Consider the following 21,925-nt stretch of genomic DNA (forward strand, 5'->3'; position numbering starts at 1 on the left):
CGGGTGACAGACAACAACGTGGAGTATTGGAGGGATGCAAATCGGTGGGAGAGAGTGCAGCGTGGAGCTGGGGGAAAAAGCAACAGAAGAACACGAGGAATGCACCATGGAGGGCAGTGGGGGCGCACACATGCAAGAGAGGGAGAGAGCGCAACATGGAACACAGAGGTGGGGGACAGAAGCGCACTAAGGAGAAATCTGGAAAACACATGCGCCCTTGTGGAGTGATAAAGACAAAAGAAAAAGATATTCTCCTTTATTTTATTTTTGTCCATCCAGCAGCATGTCATCACAAAACATAAAGCATTTTACATATGCGCGACTTAAAGGTCACATAACATTGTTCACATTTAAGATATATAGCACTTTTTTACTTTACACTTATGCATAACTGAATAAATGACTTCCGTGGACATGTATCGTACATTGCTTTGACGTGTTGTAATACAATACATTTATCCGTGTCACATCTCTTGACCGTCCTTGCCTTCCCTAGTTGGTTTTGGATGTTCTATGGCTGAGAATGTGCCCTTATGGTGTTTCGTCATCCCCTTGCGCTGACTGCAGGTATTGCACTAGTGGGTCCCAGAAATCTCTAGGTCTCGAGGCCTGTGGTATGTCTTCTGCATACGCCTCTAGTATCTCTCTGCAATAGGTCATGTCAGCGATCCAGTCTTTAAGCCTTGGGGGTCTCTTGCTCCCCCAGCGCATTGCTATGCGCCGTTTGGCAAGTGAGAGCGCAACTGCCAGGAATTTCCTACGTCTAGCTAACTTGAGTTTGCGTATACCCAATATGCATACCAAAGGGGTGTTTGGAATCTGCTCTGATAACATGGTGGTGAGCGTATTTGTGATGTCTTGCCAGTACGTGTAGAGTTGCGGGCATGCCCACGACATATGTAAGAAATCCACATTCGGCATTTTGCATCTCTGACATCTATCGTTTTCCCTAATCTGAATTTGTGTAGCTTGACCGGGGTGTAGTAAATTTGGTGTATGAAATTAAAATGAATGATGCGTAAATTACAGTTTGATGTAAGTAGTTGCAGTTGTGTGCATCTATATTGCCAATCCTGTTCGTCTATTGGTTCGCCAATGGCTAATTCCCACCTGCGAACTGCAATGTTTGGTCCTCTTACCTGTTCCACTTGTGTTGCGTTGTAGAGGTGCGTTACTACGTTTTTCCATGTAGGTGCTGTCAAGAGTATTTGTAGTGTATTCAGTGGCATGGGTTCATCCGGAAAAGATTCATATAGTTCCCTAATTGCCATGCGTAGTCGCAGATAGGCGAACTTCTTTAGTGGCGATTAATGTGCGCAAAGTGATGGGTCCTCCGATGAAATAAAGTGATTGTGTGGGAACGTATCGCCCATAGTGGTCAGCCCCATATCCGCTAGCAGTGTTGCCATTTTTTTCTCCTGAGTCATTGTGAGTTTGGGATATCGAGCCAGCGGGAGCGCCTTGGCCTATATCGGGAGCTTGTGTGCTCTATGTGCCAGCGTGTGCCATGCTCGGGATGTGCAGTGAACCGTGTGTATCGTATCCCGTGGCGTAATTCTCTTCGGGTCCATTATAAATGCCGTCAATGGCGAGGGGTATACACTGTTGTGTTCTATTTCTATGTGTGGAATATGTGCATGAGGTCTCGTCCAATAGTGAGCATGTTGTGATTGCACACAGTAAAAATATAGCTGGAGGTCTGGTGCCCCAAAACCCCCTTGGTGATGAGGTTGTGTTATGATTTGCCAGCTAGTTCTGGCTTGCTTTCCTGCCCATGTTAAACACTGTAAGACTGAACGTAGTCTAGTGAAAAATGCCTGCGTTAGCCATATCGGTAAAACAAGTATAAAAACCTAGGCAGTAGTATCATCTTCTGAAGCGCTATTCTGTCCGCCAAGGAGAGGGGCATTTTAATCCACTTACCTACCTGGTCTTCAAGTTTCGTTCTCCCTAATTACCGTGCCTGGGTTACAATGTATCTATACACCTAGGTAATTTACCTGTTCCATCTGCCATTTCAGGGGGTAATCTAGGTTTGGTTGTGGGGTTGCTGCTGTGAGGGGGATAACTACTGATTTGTCCCAATTAATATGGAGTCCTGAATGGTGTTCAAATCTAATATATTCTCTGATAAGTGGATTGAGGTTGGTGTCGGGGTGACTTGTATAGAGGACCATGTCATCTGCATATAGTGAGATGCCGATGGGCCTGAGGCCAAATTATAGGGTTGATCTGTAGTGTTTTTGACGAAATTTGCAAGATAAGGGTTCTAATATTAATGCAAAGAGCATTGGTGATAATGGGCAACCCTGCCTAGTACCCCGTGTTATATCAATTGGGTCTGACGTCAACCCATTAATCCTGACTCGTGCCTTAGGTTCTGTGTACAATAGCGCTATCCATCTAAAAAATGGCTCGGGAAAACCCATCCTACACAGCACTGTGAGCATAAAGACCCATTCCACTGAATCAAAGGCCTTCTCCGCATCCAATAGGGCCACGGCTGCTGGAATGTTCGGGTCTAATTGGTGATATAATGCGAATATTGTGCGTATGTTATGTGTCCTTATCTGGCTTAGGGAGTGCTATCAAAAGTGCTTCCCGTAGGGATATGGGGAGTGTGCCTTCCTCGTAAGCTTCCTCATACATTTCTGCTAGATGAGGAATCAGTAGATCCCGAAATTCTTTATAAAATTCTCCTGGGATTCCATCTAGACCTGGAGCTTTGTTGTTGGGAAGGGAATTATTCGCCTCTCTGAGTTTGTCTTCCGTGATATGATGGCAGAAATATTCACGGTGTGTGTCAGATAACCATGCCAATGCTAAATCGTCCAGATACTCATTTATTTCAGATGGGGAGGTCGTCGACTGAGTGGTATATAGGTCGGCGTAATATTTGGTGAAGCAGTCTAATATAGCAGGGGTGTCGTATAATGTCTGTTGGTGCTCAGCGTTAAGCTGAGTTATGTACATTTTTGTATGTGCAGGTTTGATTTTGTATGATAACGCGTGGCCAGGTCTCCCTCTCTCTCCATAACATCTGGCTGTGTATTTATGCGAGACATCTTTTATCTCGTCGTCCGCAAACTCATGATATTTGTCTATTAGTCGTCTGATTTCGGCTAGTGTGGCATTATTTTAAGTTGTAGTGTATTCCTCCTCAAGCGTTTTAATGTCTGCTTCCGTCATCCTTAGCTGTTGTTAAATATCTTGTAGAATGCCCACGTGTTTGCTAATGCAATGACCCCTAATAATTACCTTAATTACCATAGTGTTTTTGCGCTGCTAACCGAACCGGAATTGTGGTCAAAGTAGTCCACAATCGCCTGATGCAACTCACTACGGAATACCTGGTCCTTAGGAGCATTTTGTTGTAGTCTCAATGTAAACTGTCTTGGAGTGTAAGTGGGGATAGCTAATGTAAGGCTTACCGGGGCATGATCTGACAATGTTTTGGGTAAATGTTCAACTGCAGTGGTCCACGTGCATACATCCTGTGCTAAAAGCCAGTAGTCTATTCTTGACCATGTATGGTGCGTTAGTGACAGACAAGTACCTTCCTTGCTGCCTGGGTGTTGTAGTCTTCATATATCGACCATGTCCCATTCCTCCATTCCCTCCCTGAGGGCCTTAGCTGATTGTTTACCTTATCTATCATTGCCAGACGATCTATCTAGCGCAGGATCTAAACATGTGTTGAAATCTCCACTTCATATGATGGCTGCGGGTTGTAGTTCACATAGTTGTGTCCAGATCCGTATATAAAAATTTGGGTCATCATTATTGGGGCCATATACAGTGACAATTGTGAGAGCTGTGCCCCCGAAATTTCTCTGTAATATTACGTACCGACTCTGATCGTCTTTGATAGAGTTAAGGAGTATGAAAGGGACAGTTCTCTTGACCAATAGCATTACTCCTCTGGCGTAGGAGGAATAGGAGGATGCTAATTTATAGGTGGCCCATCTAGCGCCTTTCTTAAGTTCCCTAACACTTGTCAAATGTGTTTCCTGTAGGCAGGCGATGTCTACCTTGTGCCTGTCGAGGTAAGCAAAGACTTTCCATATTTTCTGTGGATTGTGAAGTCCACGGACATTCCAGGTCATTAATGTTAATGTTCTATAATGCTTCGGAGTGTTAGCCATATCTCTTCCTGCTGCCTTCTACTAATCGCAGGGGTTTGTAAAAACCTACATCGCCATATGCACCGGTATCTGCAACTCTGCCGCTGGATGGTATTTTCTGTTTGAACCCCCTACCTCCCCCCTCCCACTCCACTTTGCCCTTTGCAGTGGAGACAATCCCAAAAAACATGTCACAGCCCCTTCCCCGCCACCACCCCCTTCCCAAAGAAAAAAGGAAAACTAACTTAGCAGTATGGTACACATTAGGGGGCGGGAGCTTCCTAGCTCAGATACCCTTGCAGTAGTTACAAGGGGGACGCCATAATGCAATTTCTAATGCACATCGGAACTACCGGCTAAGAACCATGAAGAGTGATATGAAGCAGCATTTGCGTTAGTATTGTCATCTGTAGCAGTCTAATAAACAGTATCTCTATCATGTTCGGGTCCTTTACTAAAGCTATGCAACCATCAATAAACACCACAATCTCAACTCATGACCCTTTGTATCGGTGTGTGCTTCCGCCAGTGACCTCTGCTTCTGCTGACAGTGCACCAATACTCACGTATATCAGTCAATTGCGAACGTCCAGGTCACGTGGGGTCAGCTCAATGTTATAACAACATTTGAGCAGCACAGTTGACCAACATACGTCTGAGAGCCTCAGATCTCCCCTAAGGCTCTATTACCAGGACAGCGCCAGGGTCATTCATGAGGGCAGGCCTATCACTCCACGTCTGATATGGCAGCTTGGTCTTCCGGCCGCTCCCTTGGAGATCTCTGTCTTGCTCTCTGCAAACCTTTTTGCTGAAGATACTTCAGAATATCTTTAGGTTCATTGAAGATTTTTGATTTTCCATCTTTCATGATTTTGAGTCTGGCGGGGTACAACTTTGCATATTTGATGTTTAGATCCCGTAACTTCCTTTCCGCCAGGTTAAATTTCTTTCTCGCCTTTTGACTGTTGGCGTGAAGTCTGAATACAGTGAGATCTCCATTCCCTCATGTTTCAGAGCTCCCAGCTCGCAAGCCTTTCTAAGGGCCACATCTCGGTCTCTGTAATTTAACAGCTTGGCGATGATGGGCCTCGGCCGAGCACCCGTCGGTGGCGGTGGGGCTAAGGACCTGTGCACCCTTTCCACTATGAAGACATCAGAGAAGCTTTCTCTGCCCATCAGGGCAATCAACAGCTGTTCTACATAGCGCTCCATGGGGCCTGTGTTTGTTGTTCCCGCTATACCCATCAAGAGTATGTTACTTCTGCAGGATCTTGCCTCTAAGTCTTCTGCTTTCGCCGTTAGCGCCGCCAATTGTTTATCCATCTTGGTCTGTTTGGTTTCCAGTTGGTTATGAGCATCTTCCGTTTCAGATATTCGGCGTTCGGCCATATCTATTCTTTCTGTATGGCGGTCCATCCTATACGAGAGAGAGTCAATCTTTCCATTAATAGTCGTGAGGGCAGCTTGGATAGATGCAAATATGGCCTGCACGTCTCCGCTGGCGATATTGCTGGCGGGTGCCGTCGCCTGTGACGATGTCTGAGGTGGCTTCCGTTGTCTTTTTTGCCTGTTCAAAAGTGATCTTTGGCTGGTTCCTATCCAGTTTGCCCATATTTGATTTCCGCGTATTTTTGCTCTCAGTATGCACTATTTGACCTCTGCCTTGACCCTGGACCCCTTGTCGCAAGCCCTTACGGTCCAAAATAATGTCTCACTGATCAAGGATAGTTTCCCAGTAACCGACCGCCGCTACCCCACACTCTTCTTGTCTAGTGACCAGCAGAGGCAGTCCACTCAGCAATGAGGACCTCTCCCTCACAGCCGCCGGCGTTGTAAAGGCGATAGTGCAGGGATAGGCCTCCTCAGGCACAAGGTTATTCGCCACTCGCCATGTATTTCAAAAATGTCCCAGCAGCTTTTTTTGCAGAACTCCTGACTTCGAGTATCACAGTTGCAGCCTGGTTGCTGGCCGGCCCCTTTGAGGAGGTGTATAGTGCCTCGCTTTCTCAAGTAGCGTCGACAACTGTATAGGCCCAACACGCAATGGCACAACAGTACGTCTCCAGCAGCCAGCTACCATTCACTCAACTGCACGCCTGGGATGAGAGAAAGCAGGCCATGTGGGAATACTGTTGATAAGGCATGACCCATACACCCACCAAAGCATTCCATAGTCTTTGCCCCTTTAGCTTCCTTGCACAAGTTTCTGCAGGGCGTAATGTATCCCTCCGGGCAGCATTGGCTGATTCCCGAGCCACACATCAGATGGACACTGCCCACCACGAGGCTGTAGTGCAATGGCGGCGGTACGCTGTGGCGCGTCTTACCATCATATTCGTTCTTCTGCTGTTGCCAGCAGCACCAGCCCCGCTTCTTCCGGACCCGTCTGCCGATCGGGTCTGCCGGCGTGCGTGCGTTACGTCGCGGCTCAGCCGCGCACTTTAGTCCGAGGCCTCACCTTCACTTTTCGCATCCCCAGGCCTCTGTGTTGACTCTCATCTGTTTGAGGCAGCGGGAGTGTTCAGGGCCACAGGGCGGTATGCTGGCGGGATCCGGCGGTGTTCCTCATGTAATCCGACTCGATGCTAGGTTCCAGGGCTCCTTGTGCGCATATAATTCAGCGATTTTCTTGGCGTCCGAGAGAAGCTCGCTCACAGTGTGGCCATCTCTAAGCTTGGCTAGCTCCGCCCCCAAAATGTGACCAGTTGAAGGGCTTGGAAAGGCTCCAGCTTGAAGGACAGACATAAGATGAACAAGTCACTTCATCAAAAGGGAAACAGGCAAATGAAAGTGCCAGTAAAGACAGCCAATGGTAAGCAATGGGCGGGATCAACGCCCCTCCATGTTCTTGATACGCTCACAATAATAATAATTTTTCTACTTGACAGCTTGCGCTGTCTGCTAGGCTCGACCTAGAAAACGTTGATTGAATTAACTATTGGGTCTGGGAAATTTGAGACCGCTGCTGCTGTATAGTTTTTAATTATTTTTATAATGCTCCATAACTGCTGCTCAATGCCTAGGGCTGTAAGGTGAGTATATCCTAATGGATATGTCAGCTATCTGAACCTTTAAGGTCTCTGTAACCTGTTTGATAACTCTGTCATCTCACATCTGAGGTTATGTTGTCTTTGTAACTTCCTTTCGCATATTTCCCCATCGGGGGGGTCATGTTAAATGACTAATTCTAGCAAACGTGCTAAGAGAGAGCAGAACGGAAAATAAAAGGAGCCTGAAGGCAATGTAAATTTGCATATATCAATCAAGAGGAGGGAAATAGAAGAAGCTGTGATCCATTCGGCTTCCAGCTAATTAGTAATATTCAAAGGGAATGGATCACTTGTAGCTGGCACCAGGGTTCGGATAGTTGTTTCCGATATTTGGTAAAAAACCCTCATTCACGTAAGACAGTTCGTGGGCGGTATATCTTGATTCTCCGCCTTGATATTTAAATATGTGACAGCATCATCATAGGGTTTTTCCCATGCTTTCTCCAACCCGGATGGAACCACTGGACGTTCCAGTAGTGATCAGGGAAAAAAAGGGAAATGCAAAAAAGGGGAGAAGTGCTCAAGTGTTGTGATTGGTTAAAACATTCCTCAAGCTACCTATATTCAATTTTATTCCATTAGGTGCAGGGAAAAAGGATAAAAAACAGCTAGTTGCAGAATGGACATGTAATGAATCCGCTGCAGTTTTAGTCTGAGTGGTCGGTCGACATGTTTAAGCCCCTAATATGCCCAGAAGGGTCGGGGGGCTTTCTTCAGGACCTCAGGTGAAAGCAAAGTGGGATTTGGATAGTATCCAATGTCAGGTGGAAGTTCCAATAATAATCACATGAACTTCTTTAAGGTTAGTACCTTTGGGGTTCCAATTCAGAACTCCATAGGGCGAAACAGGCAGCGGTATAACGCGGCTCTGGTGCAGTCACGACTTGTGCTGACTTGAATATAGGTAGCTTGAGGAATTTTTTAACCAATCACAACACTTGAGCACTTCTCCCCTTTTTTGTATTTCCCTTTTTTTCCCTGATCACTACTGGAACGTCCAGTGGTTCCCTCCGGGTTGGAGGAAGCATAGGAAAAACCCTATGATGATGCTGTCACGTATTTAAATATCAAGGCGGAGAATCAAGATATACAGCCCACGAACTGTCTTACGTGAATGAGGGTTTTTTACCAAATATCGGAAACAACTATCCGAACCCTGGTGCCAGCTACAAGTGATCCATTCCCTTTGAATGTAAATTTGCATACACAGACGTATCTATGAAATTTGACGAAATCAATTTTTTAAGGAAATTGTGCTGTAAAATGCACCATTTGAGACCACATCTATCTACATTGTATTATTGAGTGGACCCAAAACAACTCTTTGCAGGGAAAGTTCATTCAGGAGACCATGCTCTTCTGCAATATTGCAGCATAGCTGCTTTTAAAATAGAAGGTGTTTTAGTCAATTTTTCGGAGAAATTGGGTAGCGAAATGCACTGTTCCCAGCAGGGCCATTCCAATCTGCTGGTCTTTGAGCCAATAAATTGCCCTGCTTCATTTATGAGGTATATCATATCATGGGGATATTTCATATAGGCTTTTCCTAGTAATGTGGGCTGTTTGTGACATTCTGGCAAGGTATTTCCCATGTAGAAAAATTAACATTTGTACCATCTATTTAGGCGATTCCTAGCCAAGGATTTGTATTGGGAGGATCAGAAAAGTAGAATTTGGAAACAACTTTTCGCCAAATGACTAACAGACATTGCAGTTTCACCTAATGTTACATATATCTTTACATTTTGGTAAATGTGGGAGCCACAGCCAGGCAAATATTAATATATGCTTTCTTTATTTATTAGACACTGCAATGTATACTTGTCCCATATTCGCCTGTGTCTTGCTGGCATTGGCAGGTTCCAGCACAAAAAGTGCTCACAAGATAAAAGGAACATTTTTCTAAATGTTCACTTTAAATTAATGCACTGCTGGTATGGGGCTTGTATTCATCTTCAAACTGATTTTATTGTGTTGCATTTTAGGTGTCCTTTGCAAGCATCGAAGTCAAAAGTAATAGAAATCCCAATCCTACATGGGAGCACAATATATATGGAAAAGTGTGACTTTGTCATAGGCGCTATGCGGTTAGTGTTTGAGGGACTGACTCACAAGGGGTGTCCGCACTCGCCGTGGTGGCCCCGCAGTCGTGAGGGAGTCTCCGCACTTGGAGCAGAATCTCCACAATCTCATTGCTGAGATTTCTCCCTGAGTGCGGAGACTCCCTAATGACTGCAGGGCCTCCCCAACAAGTGCAGAAGCTCCTTGTGAATCGGGTCCTCCATGTCTTGCGTGAGGGCCAGAGTTGTGCTCCTATTTTATTTCAAAAAGGGAACTCTGAATGGGCTCATTAAAGTTCGCCTTGTCTGCTCAACTTCGCTGTACTTGGAGTCGGTTGCCTCAGGAATAATTTGACCATCCAATTGGTGAGCATTCGATCGGTGCGCATAGGTCACGAGTGATGAACAACAACATTTTTGCAGGATTCAGCCTGTAATAACGGACTGCCCCAGAACCCTGACCCTCACAAAGATGGTGGCTCTCTGAAACTATCAGTAGTTCTATCAAACACAAAGCCCCATTCAATTTTACCAGTAAGGTTTGCACATGCGTGAGAGGTTAGTTATGCACTTCGATGCATAGGGTGAGCTGCTGTAATTAACTAGGCCCATTCCTCGCTAAACTTCTAAAATGAGTAACAAAAGTAAACCTCTTTGGAGTCACCTCATCTATGAGGGGTTCCTTAAATCATCTTGCCCTGATTACTTGTGTCAATTACTTTCCATATTGTTCACCACAAAACATCTTCAGTCCTTGTTATTTTCATTAGTGCATCACTAAATGTTACATTAAATTATATGTTTCTGTCCTAGGTGCACTGGGAGAAAACGTTTTGCATGTAGCAGCACTTTACAACAACAGGCAAGCTGCTGTTACATTATTGGATGCTTATCCCTTCTTGCTCAACAAACCAATGGAGTCTGAGATGTACCAAGGTAATGTGCATCTATCACTTTAAATGCATTATAAACATTCATAATATGTTAGTAACATAAAAAAGAGTAAAACGTACGTCCATTCTCTCCTCTTTACAATGTTAAAGAAACAGGCATGCAGTTCATTAACCAACCCCAAAGCACTAAACACTGGGACATACCAATATTCACAAACATACAATCTAAAAAACACAGTCAAGCAAATAAATACTCCTGATCTTGTTGAGCATTCTTCATCTCTAAAATTGACTGAATTGTCAAACCACAGGCATATTTGAGCCATTGATGGCATGTATGCCTGAAAAGGTCCACCAAATACAAAGTGCTCTCAAAACCTAAGACTTAATTAAAGTGGTTTGAAGAATGTTCTATCAAACTTTTCATGAAACAAAATACCCTTTTGGGAAATTGTTCAGTTTACTGTTACAGAAGCCAACAAGCCTGACAAGATCTTCCACATCTCGTGTATTGTCCATGTGAATCACACAAATAAGAAGCTGCAAGGAGTTGTGACTGCATGTGGTAGGAGTGATGAGTAGTGGCAAATCTAATGAAATGTTGTAACTTCTTCCACAGTGGACAGTGAAGTTTCCAAAATATTGTTTTATTCCATGAAAAACATTTCATCCACAATGTGCTATAGTCTTTAGCCCTCCTCCCCTTCCTATCCTGTTCCTGTCTTCTGCCTGTCAGGGCAATCAGACCAAGGTCCACATTTTGAGTGGCCTATTAATTCCTCTGGAACTGGAATTGGTCCTGGCCCCTTGATTTATCCGCGTTTAAAAAAATGTTGTTTAGAGAATTTCATTTTTGTTTGTGTTTTTGGATCATTAGAGAAGTAATTTAGCTAGGATAGACATTGTTAATCCGGGACGAAATTTAAAAAAATGGTGGATGTGTTGTAGTGATGATGTAATATATCAGAAACCATGAGACCTATATTATTCATTTTGGTGTCAAAACACAGATTTTGAGGGTCAAGTAGTCTTACAGAGACAGAAAATAACTACTCAGAGCAACCCTTCCTCCATTTTCCAAAATGGTGGCTCTATATTGATGTGTTTTAACCATCATATTGGAAATTAATTTTAATATTGTTTTTGCTTTAGGTTTTTTATTTATTCAAATACGTAAACATGAGAGAAGAAGGTGGTAGCAGAGGATCTTTACCTCCTGACAGAGTGTTGCTTACTACAAAATCTGAGGACTCCTTCAACAAAGAAAAATGTTTCAGAATCCAAATTAATCTGAAAGAAAAGCTGACATCAACTGCGGCTGGACCGAAGAGATTTTGAGATGCTGCACAAATATGGCTAGCCGAAGATTACAAATGATTGAAACTGATGGGTTAAGAGGATCAAATATTCTGTCATTGTAACAACAAGTGCTACAAGTCCTTTACAATGGAATAAAGCCAGGAATGGAAAAATTTGTCAAAAATAGCGGAAACCAGTGACTCCAAATTTTCTGAGAAAGCGATCACAACCGAACCCAATCCCCATCCACTTAAAAGATCGATGGCTTCCCCTCGTTCACCTACAACAATTGATCAGAAAGCAAAGGATCTTCAATGTGTTATCTGTGGTTTAGCTAGAACAAGGGCCAAAGGGCTTGATGAAAGAACAAAGAACAGGGTATGTGAGTCTCAAAGGGCAAACATGTTTATATCTGCAGTTAGTTTCTTCCAAGATGAAGTTTTCAGCCGAGTAGCTGATCTAAATAACGAAATGAATGTATTTGCAGCAGATTTGTATGCTCACCTGCACTGCATGCATGCATACATTTGAAAATATGAATGTACAATGAGCTCCCAGCAGCAACTAACTGACAGCCATCAGTTAAGTTTGCACTCTTTGAAAAAGCAAATTAAGTTTGAAATCCACTCCTGATTGTTTAAAGCCACTCCTGAGTGCTAGCTACGGGTTCACACTCAGTGAGATCAGAGAACTAATGGTCAACATTGATGAAACTTTATTGATCCATAATAATGAAATTAAGATTTTTCTGGTGAGAATGTACAACAGAATCTGTTTTTGTCATTCTGATAAAAAGAATGAACCACTTATGGTGTTCTTAGCTGATTTGGCTCCCGAAGTTCTTGCTGCTCTAATCAGATCACAGAATGCAGTAAAATCAGCAAGAACCATTTTAAGAAATGTCCTGAAAGATTTAGATTTTGGATTTAATGACAAATGTCATGAAGCCACAAAGCTCCGCAAATCATGGGAGTCTACAAGAATGCCTGATGTTGTCTTAACATTTCTACATCATTGTTTAATATCAGCAAACCAAACTGTTGCAAACTAAAGTTCGTGAGTTCGGAACAGAAGGCGATGACATGGATGATGGCCTTGAAGATATAAGCAAAGAAGTGGAAGATAATCCCATGAACCAACAGGCTAATGCTGTGTAAATGTTCTGTTTTTTCCAAATCATCTTTTATGAATTACATCACGGCAAAAAGAAAACTCCACTACATATGATGACTGCCCATGCAATCTATGACAAGTGCAAAAGTAGGGAGGTAATCACTTCAGTGAATAGGACTGGTGTATCAACAAGTTATAATGACATAGTACAGAGCAGAAACTTGTTAGCAGCTCATGCTTTAAAATCTTGTGAATCCCACACCACACCACTTCCAAGTCACTTTACCAGGAAAGGATTAACAATTGCTGCTCTTGATAATTTTGATTTTGAAGACAACTCTTCTTTGATTGGAACATCCAGAACACATGATGCTGCCATGGTGCTTTTTCTGGACTGTACCAATAAAGCAGCTGCTGGAAAACAAGCTGTGTCTGTTCTAGGCATAAGCAAACAAAGCTGCAAACTTGAAACCCAGCTGTCTTGCCAATGTGTGCAAATTCACTACAGGCCATTAACATGTCCCAGTCTACCAGAAAGTTTCAAAGTGGCTCAGGGCATGGATCTTCTTCTACCTAATGCTGCAGTCAGCAAAGCTGATTTAACTGAATATATCATATTGCTTATTTGGTGCAGACTGAAGGATGAAGAAAAGCCAATTCCTCTGTGAGCTGGAATTCATGATCTGATCTCCTAGAATACTGTCCCACTGAAGAAGGTTGGGTTTTTACCAGTAATGACATCTCTAGTCACAAACTATGCAACAGTATACACACCTCTACAAAATGTCAAAAATGTTCATGCACAGCTTGGAGGCCAGCCTATCCTGCCAATTGCCTGCAATAAAGGTGTTTTTCATATTGTAGCTGACATTTTTATTAGCGAACCAGTAGAATTTGATGTCTTTATCCAGTGATGGGCGTTTTCCACAAGACAAAAGTTGGGTTGCGTTGTACAGGAAGTTATCTCAGTGGATGTGGCATAGATGGTGCACTTATTGCAGCTGAAATCTTTGGAAACAAAATGTCCAGTCAGTATTGAGCGGAACTCATTATGTTTGTTCATAACAAGGTATGCTCATAATATCTTAGACTATAGCAACATTGCATTGAATTGCTTTCTGGAACAAGAATGGCAAATTTGGTTTTGCATAACTTATCTCAGAAGTAAAAATGGCACAGGGTGCACTTCATTCAAAAGACATAATCCAAAGTCAAGAAATGTTCAATACACTCAGTTCAATATCAGAAAACCTGAAAACCATCTTTGTAGGGTTTGTCAAAGAATGTGAAGAGAAATCGGAACTTTTCAAGTACTGGGGAAATGTTTTTCACGTGTTAGCTCTGTGAAAAACTTGGTACATGCTGATCGAGAAGGTGAATGGGAGCTGCATGTGAAGACTATGGAGTCACTGATTACTTTGTTTCGCAAATCTGATTGCATAAGCTAACTGAGAAATGGGTCATGGTAATTGGAAAGAGTGAAGAAGCTAGAGGTGGAAAAATCATACCTCTACAGAAAATTCATCCAAAGACATTTTGTGGTGAAAGACAGAAAGGGAAGGCTCAATGCTGTGGCTTCAGATATGAAACTGGAACAGACGATCCAGAGATCATAGAAAAGCTCCAAGGGAAATGTTGGCCAGACATATAAAAGTGAATACGTTGCTGAATGACAGCCAGTCTACCATGAAGTCCTTTCTGTTTGCTGTGGGATGACAAATTCAAAATATATGGACCATTGTGAAACTGTTCCTCACCACGAACTTGTGGAAAAGAGAGGGGAATGTTTTATTAAATATGTTGATAGTCTTCATCATTTCATGCGGCAGCAAGGAAACCCCTTTGAAATGACTGAGCCTGTGAGACTACACAACTTCATGGCCAAACAATAATGTGGATATTGATACAAAGACATGTCTACTAGATTTCCTGGAACATGGATCAAAACCATACGCAGGAGAGATTTGTATTGAAAGAGAAAAAGTGTTTAAATCAATCATTAAAGCTAAACGTCCATGCTTTAACTGCCATAAAGAGAGTTTTGTCCAAAAAGCCACTAGAAAACAGGTTACAAAAAAAACTTTTGTAAGCACATAGAGATATGGATGTAGCAAATGAAAATGGGGAATTTATCAAGGAAATTCTGTTGCATGTTCTTCTTTCAACAAACGCATTATTTGCTGGAGATGTTGCAACCAAACCAGTGAAGCAACAACTCGTACAAGAGTTCGAAAAAAATATTTCCACTGAAGAATTTCAATCTGAAAAGGTGTCCTCATTGAAAACTGCTTTTGTTGTGGACTATATGTCACATTTGGGAATGGTCAAGATTTCATCCTTGCAAAACTTTGGAGAGGTCGCTCAGACTGTTCTACCGATATTATAGTCAGTGTGCATCTTGTAAGAACTGCACATTGTCTTTGACAGTTATCTGGTAAAGATTGTGAGAGAATCAGACAAATGTTTACAAGTGGAACAATACCTTGCCTGCATCAGAAATTCCACACCTACACTACAGAAATGCCCTCTACGCGGGCATCAACAAGTCTCTACTCCGCAAGCTCCAGACAATACAGAACACCGCCTCCAGACTGGTCCTCGGGACCCCCCGACACAAACACATCATCCAACACCTTTGCAAGCTCCACTGGCTCCCCATCGAGAAAAGAGTCACCTTCAAGACACTCACCTATGCCTAAAAATGCCTACACAACCCCAAATCCCAATACCTCAACGACAGAACCACCCTCCACGTACCCAATGAAACCTACGCTCCACCAACCTCTTCCTCCTCGAAATCCTGCACATCCGCAGAGCAGGGGGAAGATTCTTCTCCTATATCGCGGCCAAGACCTGGAACGAGCTCCCCACCGACATCAGATGTGCCCCCTCCCTGGACACCTTCAGGAAGGCTCTGAAGACCTGGCTCTTCAACTGAAACGGAACTGCTGAACCCCCCTCCCCAGCGCCTTGAGACCCTCATGGGTGAGTAGTGAACTTATAATCCCCCTGATTGATTGATTGAATCATTGATACCTGTCCAACTTGATAAATTCTGGTCCTCAGCATCGAGCAATATGAACTTACAGATGTTAACTTGCCAAAACATTGTTGATGTTTCAGTGATCACTGAATTTCCAATGACTGCAAGTGGAATGATTGTCAATGAGGAGTTGGTTCCCGCAGAGATATATTCAAAAGATACAGCTATATTGTTGAAAAACCTAACAGCAAATTGGAGGAAGCTGACCTTCGTGTTGTGCTACATGTTGAGTGGGCTGTTCGAAATGGTTCCAATCGAGTTATTGTACTGTCAAATGACACAGATGTGATTATTGTGCTACTTAGAATTGTTGCAATGTTCATAAGTCAAAGATTGTCAGAGTTATGAATACATAATAGAACAGACGAGAAAAGACACTTAATCTTGCTTCGTATTCTTTACAAGAAACTTGACCCCGAGAGGCCCAGTGTTCTTATCAAGGCATATAATCTTATATATGATGACACTAGGAGCAAATTTGGAACAAAGCTTGGAGCTTTAACTGATGAATCTGTGAAGCTGAGAATGTGACTTTAAAAACGTAGAAAAATACCTTGTGCATGTGTGGAAAATGAGTTCTGACTGTCACACATTTGACCATCTTCGGTACAGTGAGTTCAAGAGATTAGTCCCGCTAAGTGATCTTCCACCAGCATCATATTCTGTGTGTGGACACATTAAAAGAGCATTCTACTTGATCAGAAGATGTGTAACTGTTTTGAATCAAGCAAGTGTAGAGAAAGATCAGTGTGAATTTTGGGTAGATATTGATGGGGTGCTTTAACCAGTGAAATTTCTAAAGCCCCTACCCACAGAACGTACACATACATGTACTTGCAAATCCTGTGCTACAAAAAAGATGTTCCTGGCGATATGCTCTTCTCAAATGTTCAACATTTTACAAATGTACCAGGGGTGATTTCTGAAACAAATAAATAAAGTAAACTATGAAAATGTGTTTCTAAAACAGGTGTGATAAACATTATTTCTTTCATATTCATATTTTTCCACATTCTGAATATAAACATTGTTTGGTGTACACATAAAAGGATAAAAATAAATATTATTTGTTTCATTTCTGCATACGTCTCTTCTTCCTCTATTATAGCCGCCATTTTGGAAAATGGTGGAAGGGTTGCTCTGAGGAGTTATTTTCTGTTTCTATAAGACTACTTGGCCCCCTAAACCTATGTTTTGACACCAAAATGAACTATATATGTCTCATGGTTCTGGAAATATTACATCCTCAATGCAACACATCCACCATTTTTAAAAATGTCATCCAGAAAAATTTGGCTTGGATCAGCAGTGTCAACCCAAGCTAAGTTACTTCTCTAATGATCTGAAAACACAAATAAAAATAAAAAAATCTCTGGAAAACAATTTATTTATGGAGGTATATCAGGTGGCCGGGATATCAGGAGTTAGCCCCACCAGCATTATGATATCCATAGTACCTTCATAGAGAAGGAGAATCAGATGCAGTGTTACAGATTCCTCATCCCAATTTCTAAGGAGGCCCTCAGGCTTTCAAGCCTGGAAGTCCCCCTACCTCCAAGTGACTGACGCCCCTGCTATTATTAACAATGTGGCTTAACGTTACTGTGTCAAACTCTGTGGATCCTAAATGAGGCCCAAAAGTGTTGTTCTGATGAGGTATTGGTGCGTCTTTGGTTTCATTTTGTTGCACTCATAAATCACTGACCTGTGCATAAGTAATCACCTCCATGTCTCTGCATGCAAAGCCCATACATTCTGGGGCCCTTTTCCTCCAAATTAGGGACTGCCAGACACCTGGAGGTCATCCCATCTCTAGACATGCTCTGTATAAGACTACAGGAAATGCACTTATCAGAGGAGAGATTAACTTGGACAACATCCTTACACTCATCATCAAAGTGGAACGGGCTTCTACAGCAAGAGACAGGTCTGATACAGTTCTCAGGACTGCAGACAAATAGAACCAGAGAAAGCTAGCGTTTTGAGCAAACATCAGCACAGAAGAGCTCTGTTCTCTGGCCAGTAATCTAATCAAGATTATTTTGTGAAGGTTTTGCTCTTAGGATGAGGGAAATGTTAGGAATACAGCAACTCTCAGCCTTCCAGGGTCTAGTATATTGCTCCATGTGACAAGTGTTTGATCTTTAGCTATCAAATCTGATAGATGAGCAACACCTTTGTTCTGCTACCCGCCACATAGAAGGTCCAAAATCTTTGCTGGGTGCAGCCTGGGATGATTTCATTATGGATTGTGCTTCTTACCTTTGACCCAGTCCTGAGGCGGAAGCCGGGAGCTGGAGGTACTCTACTGTTTTAAAACTGCTCATTTTCCTTCATTTGTTGCTCTGTGTGGTGTCACTAAATCCTATGTGTTTTTAAAATAACAAGGCACTAATTAGCGCTCACACTCACCTTGCGCACAGCTGATTACTAGCTGGTCGCGCCCCTCTCTGCTCTCTGCCAGCAGCCGCCATCACCAGCGGCGTGCGCGCTGACTCCGCCCCCTTTTTAGGCCACGCCCCCTGATCGGCGTACTTAAACCGCTGACTACAAGCGGCAGTCAGTAAACCTTTGACCCAGTCCTGAGGCGGAAGCCGGGAGCTGGAGGTACTCTACTGTTTTAAAACTGCTCATTTTCCTTCATTTGTTGCTCTGTGTGGTGTCACTAAATCCTATGTGTTTTTAAAATAACAAGGCACTAATTAGCGCTCACACTCACCGCGCGCACAGCTGATTACTAGCTGGTCGCGCCCCTCTCTGCTCTCTGCCAGCAGCCGCCATCACCAGCGGCGTGCGCGCTGACTCCGCCCCCTTTTTAGGCCACGCCCCCTGATCGGCGTACTTAAACCGCTGACTACAAGCGGCAGCCAGTAAACCTTTGACCCAGTCCTGAGGCGGAAGCCGGGAGCTGGAGGTACTCTACTGTTTTAAAACTGCTCATTTTCCTTCATTTGTTGCTCTGTGTGGTGTCACTAAATCCTATGTGTTTTTAAAATAACAAGGCACTAATTAGCGCTCACACTCACCGTGCGCACAGCTGATTACTAGCTGGTCGCGCCCCTCTCTGCTCTCTGCCAGCAGCCGCCATCACCAGCGGCGTGCGCGCTGACTCCGCCCCCTTTTTAGGCCACGCCCCCTGATCGGCGTACTTAAACCGCTGACTACAAGCCGCAGCCAGTAAACCTTTGACCCAGTCCTGAGGCGGAAGCCGGGAGCTGGAGGTACTCTACTGTTTTAAAACTGCTCATTTTCCTTCATTTGTTGCTCTGTGTGGTGTCACTAAATCCTATGTGTTTTTAAAATAACAAGGCACTAATTAGCGCTCACACACACCGCGCGCACAGCTGATTACTAGCTGGTCGCGCCCCTCTCTGCCAGCAGCCGCCATCACCAGCGGCGTGCACGCTGACTCCGCCCCCTTTTTAGGCCACGCCCCCTGATCGGCGTACTTAAACCGCTGACTACAAGCGGCAGCCAGTAAACCTTTGACCCAGTCCTGAGGCGGAAGCCGGGAGCTGGAGGTACTCTACTGTTTTAAAACTGCTCATTTTCCTTCATTTGTTGCTCTGTGTGGTGTCACTAAATCCTATGTGTTTTTAAAATAACAAGGCACTAATTAGCGCTCACACTCACCGTGCGCACAGCTGATTACTAGCTGGTCGCGCCCCTCTCTGCTCTCTGCCAGCAGCCGCCATCACCAGCGGCGTGCGCGCTGACTCCGCCCCCTTTTTAGGCCACGTCCCATTCCTCTCTCTACAAATGTGCATGCATGGAACGCGCAGCAGACGAGCGCAGCGGGAGCGCCGTTTGCGCGCCGAAGGCGCACCTAAGGCAAGCCCGTCTGCGCCCGTCCGCGCCAAGACCGCGCCAGGCGCAGGAACCCCTGCCCAAATTCCTCCAACCATCAGGTACGCTCCCAACGTCCTCCTCAAACTCCAAGGTAGATCTGACTGCCCCTGCAAGCTTGATCTTGCTAATGTATTCGGCTCCACCAGCTGTAACAATTGTCGTTGGACTCTCAACTTCGCCTCCAAACAGCCAACCTCCCCCAACAGTCCGCACTTTACAGGCGGTCTGGTAAATGCTAGGTCATTGTGTAAACATAGTCAGGATATCCACGACCTCATCATTGACCATGACCTAGATTGTCTCTTTATCACCGAGACCTGGCTTACTGAAGACAGTAACCCAGACATAGCCATCGCCCTCCCCCCTGGCTACTCCTTTCACAGACAGGACAGACAGAAAGGTAGAGGAGGAGGTGTTGCATTCATCCTGAGGAACTCCTTTAGCTGCCACACCTTCTGCCTCGACCCTCTCACGGATACAGAGGGGCTAGGTTTCTCCATTAAACTTAGTCAAACCCTTTCCTTCTCCGGGGGTTTGATTTACCGCCCACCCGGCAATGCCACGAAGTTCCTTGACTCCCTTCACGAAGCCCTCGGACACTTCTTACTCCGCTACCCCCATTTCACCCTCTTGGGCGACTTTAATCTACATCTCGAAAAATCTTTCGACCCCCTTACCAGTAATTTTCTGCAGACACTAGACATCTTTAAGCTGCAACAAACCGTCAAATTGCCTACTCATTCTCTTGGTCACACTTTGGATGGTGTCTGTTCCAATTTCCCGTCTATCACCACCTTGTCCCCCACCCCCCAAATTTGGACTGACCACTGCTTGATCCCCTTTCACATTTCAAGCGTTCCTCCGCCTACCTGCATAAAACGCACTCGCCAACCCATTCACTCTATTAATTGGAAAACTGTCGAGAAAAGTTTCAGTTCCCATCCCTTCTCTCCTACCACTACCCCTTCTTCCTCTGGTAACATCGATACTGATGCAGTATGCCTCAACAACTGGCTCTCTCACGAAATCTCAAAACGATGCCCTCCGAATAACAAAGGCAATACCCTAAAGAAATCGAAAATTAAAGCCCCCTGGTACACGCCTGATCTAACAGCCGCTCACCTACTCTGCAGGAAAGCTGAACGCAAATGGCGTAGATCCTACGACACTGATGATCGTAACTACTACATCCTGCAGAGGAAAAATTATCTTTCAACAATCAAATCAGCAAAAAGAACATACTATGTAAACGCCATTAAAGAGGCCAGTCAAAAACAAAAAACCCTCTTTTCCATAGTAAAATCTTTCACCAAACCTAAAGCTCTTCAACCAGAAATCCCCCCTTCCCAAGAGCTGTGTGACAAGATTTCTGACTACTTTGATGAAAAAATCTCCTCCATCCATAAAAACTTCCCCCCTCCCCCCCCTGTGCACTCAATCTTGGATCTAAACCAACCTCGCCCAATCGCTAACAGTCTCTACCACTTTACCCCGGTGACCTTGACTCAGACCAGAGAAGCGATCCTTTCATGCAAATCTGGCTCTCCCTCTGACCCTTGTCCCCCCAAGATCCTCCATATCATCATTGATGAAGTCAATCCTATCATTAATGAAATTGTCAACCTCTCCCTCAAAACTGGTTCTGTTCCCCTCTCCTGGAAAAAAGGGGTGGTTAAACCTCTCATGAAAAAGGCAAACAAACCCCCCTCCGACCTAACTAACCTCCGTCCCATCACCTTATTACCTGCACTAGGCAAAATAACTGAACACTTAGTCCACAAGGAGCTCAAGTCCTTTCTTGACATTCACAACCTCCTTCACCCCCAACAATCCGGTTTCCGGTCTAAACATTCTACCGAAACCGCCTTGATCGAGCTGACCGATACCATTAAAACCCTCCAAGATCAAAGGAAGAAGGCCATCCTGATCCTTCTTGACCTCACGGCAGCATTCGATACCATTTCTCACTCCATTCTGCTTAACAGACTCAAGGACATCGGCGTTACAAACTCGGCCCTAGCCTGGATTAGTTCTTTCCTCTGCGACAGGTCTCAAACTGTCACACTGGGTCCCTTCCATTCAAAAGAAAAAATGGTCTCTTGTGGAGTTCCTCAGGGCTCCATTCTGAGTCCCCTCCTTTTTAATATATATCTCATCCCTCTGCTTACCCTCATAGAATCGTTCGGCATAACCGTCACGTCTTATGCCGACGATACCCAGCTTGTCATCCCTATCAACGACAATTCAAACACGGCCGAACTCAATCTTAAGCACTGTCTCACAGCGGTCTTTCAATGGATGGACGCCAACCACCTCCGCTGCAACTCGAATAAAACCGAGATCCTGCCCATTGGTAAGAACGCTTCTTTTTGCCCCGCCCTGTGGTGGCCTGATAATTCCGCTGCCCCACCTCAGACAGTTTCATCAGCCAGAAACCTCGGAGTTATTTTTGATTCCGATCTCTCTTTCGATACCCACGCCACGACCGTAGCAG

At 44.2% G+C, this 21,925-nt stretch overlaps 1 protein-coding gene across 3 annotated transcripts in view; it reads left to right on the forward strand.

The window, feature by feature from the left end:
* The window catches only part of LOC146785834 (transient receptor potential cation channel subfamily V member 6-like), a 318,210-nt gene that overhangs the window by 59,883 nt on the left and 236,402 nt on the right, over window positions 1–21,925 (forward strand). For all 3 annotated transcript variants that reach the window (XM_085635167.1, XM_085635169.1, XM_085635168.1), the window contains one exon: window positions 10,048–10,170. In XM_085635167.1, coding sequence (XP_085491293.1) covers window positions 10,048–10,170 — 123 coding nt within the window. The remainder of the gene's footprint in view (window positions 1–10,047; window positions 10,171–21,925) is intronic.

Source organism: Triturus cristatus, chromosome 11 (assembly GCF_964204655.1).
Source record: "Triturus cristatus chromosome 11, aTriCri1.1, whole genome shotgun sequence".
Taxonomy (NCBI): domain Eukaryota; kingdom Metazoa; phylum Chordata; class Amphibia; order Caudata; family Salamandridae; genus Triturus; species Triturus cristatus.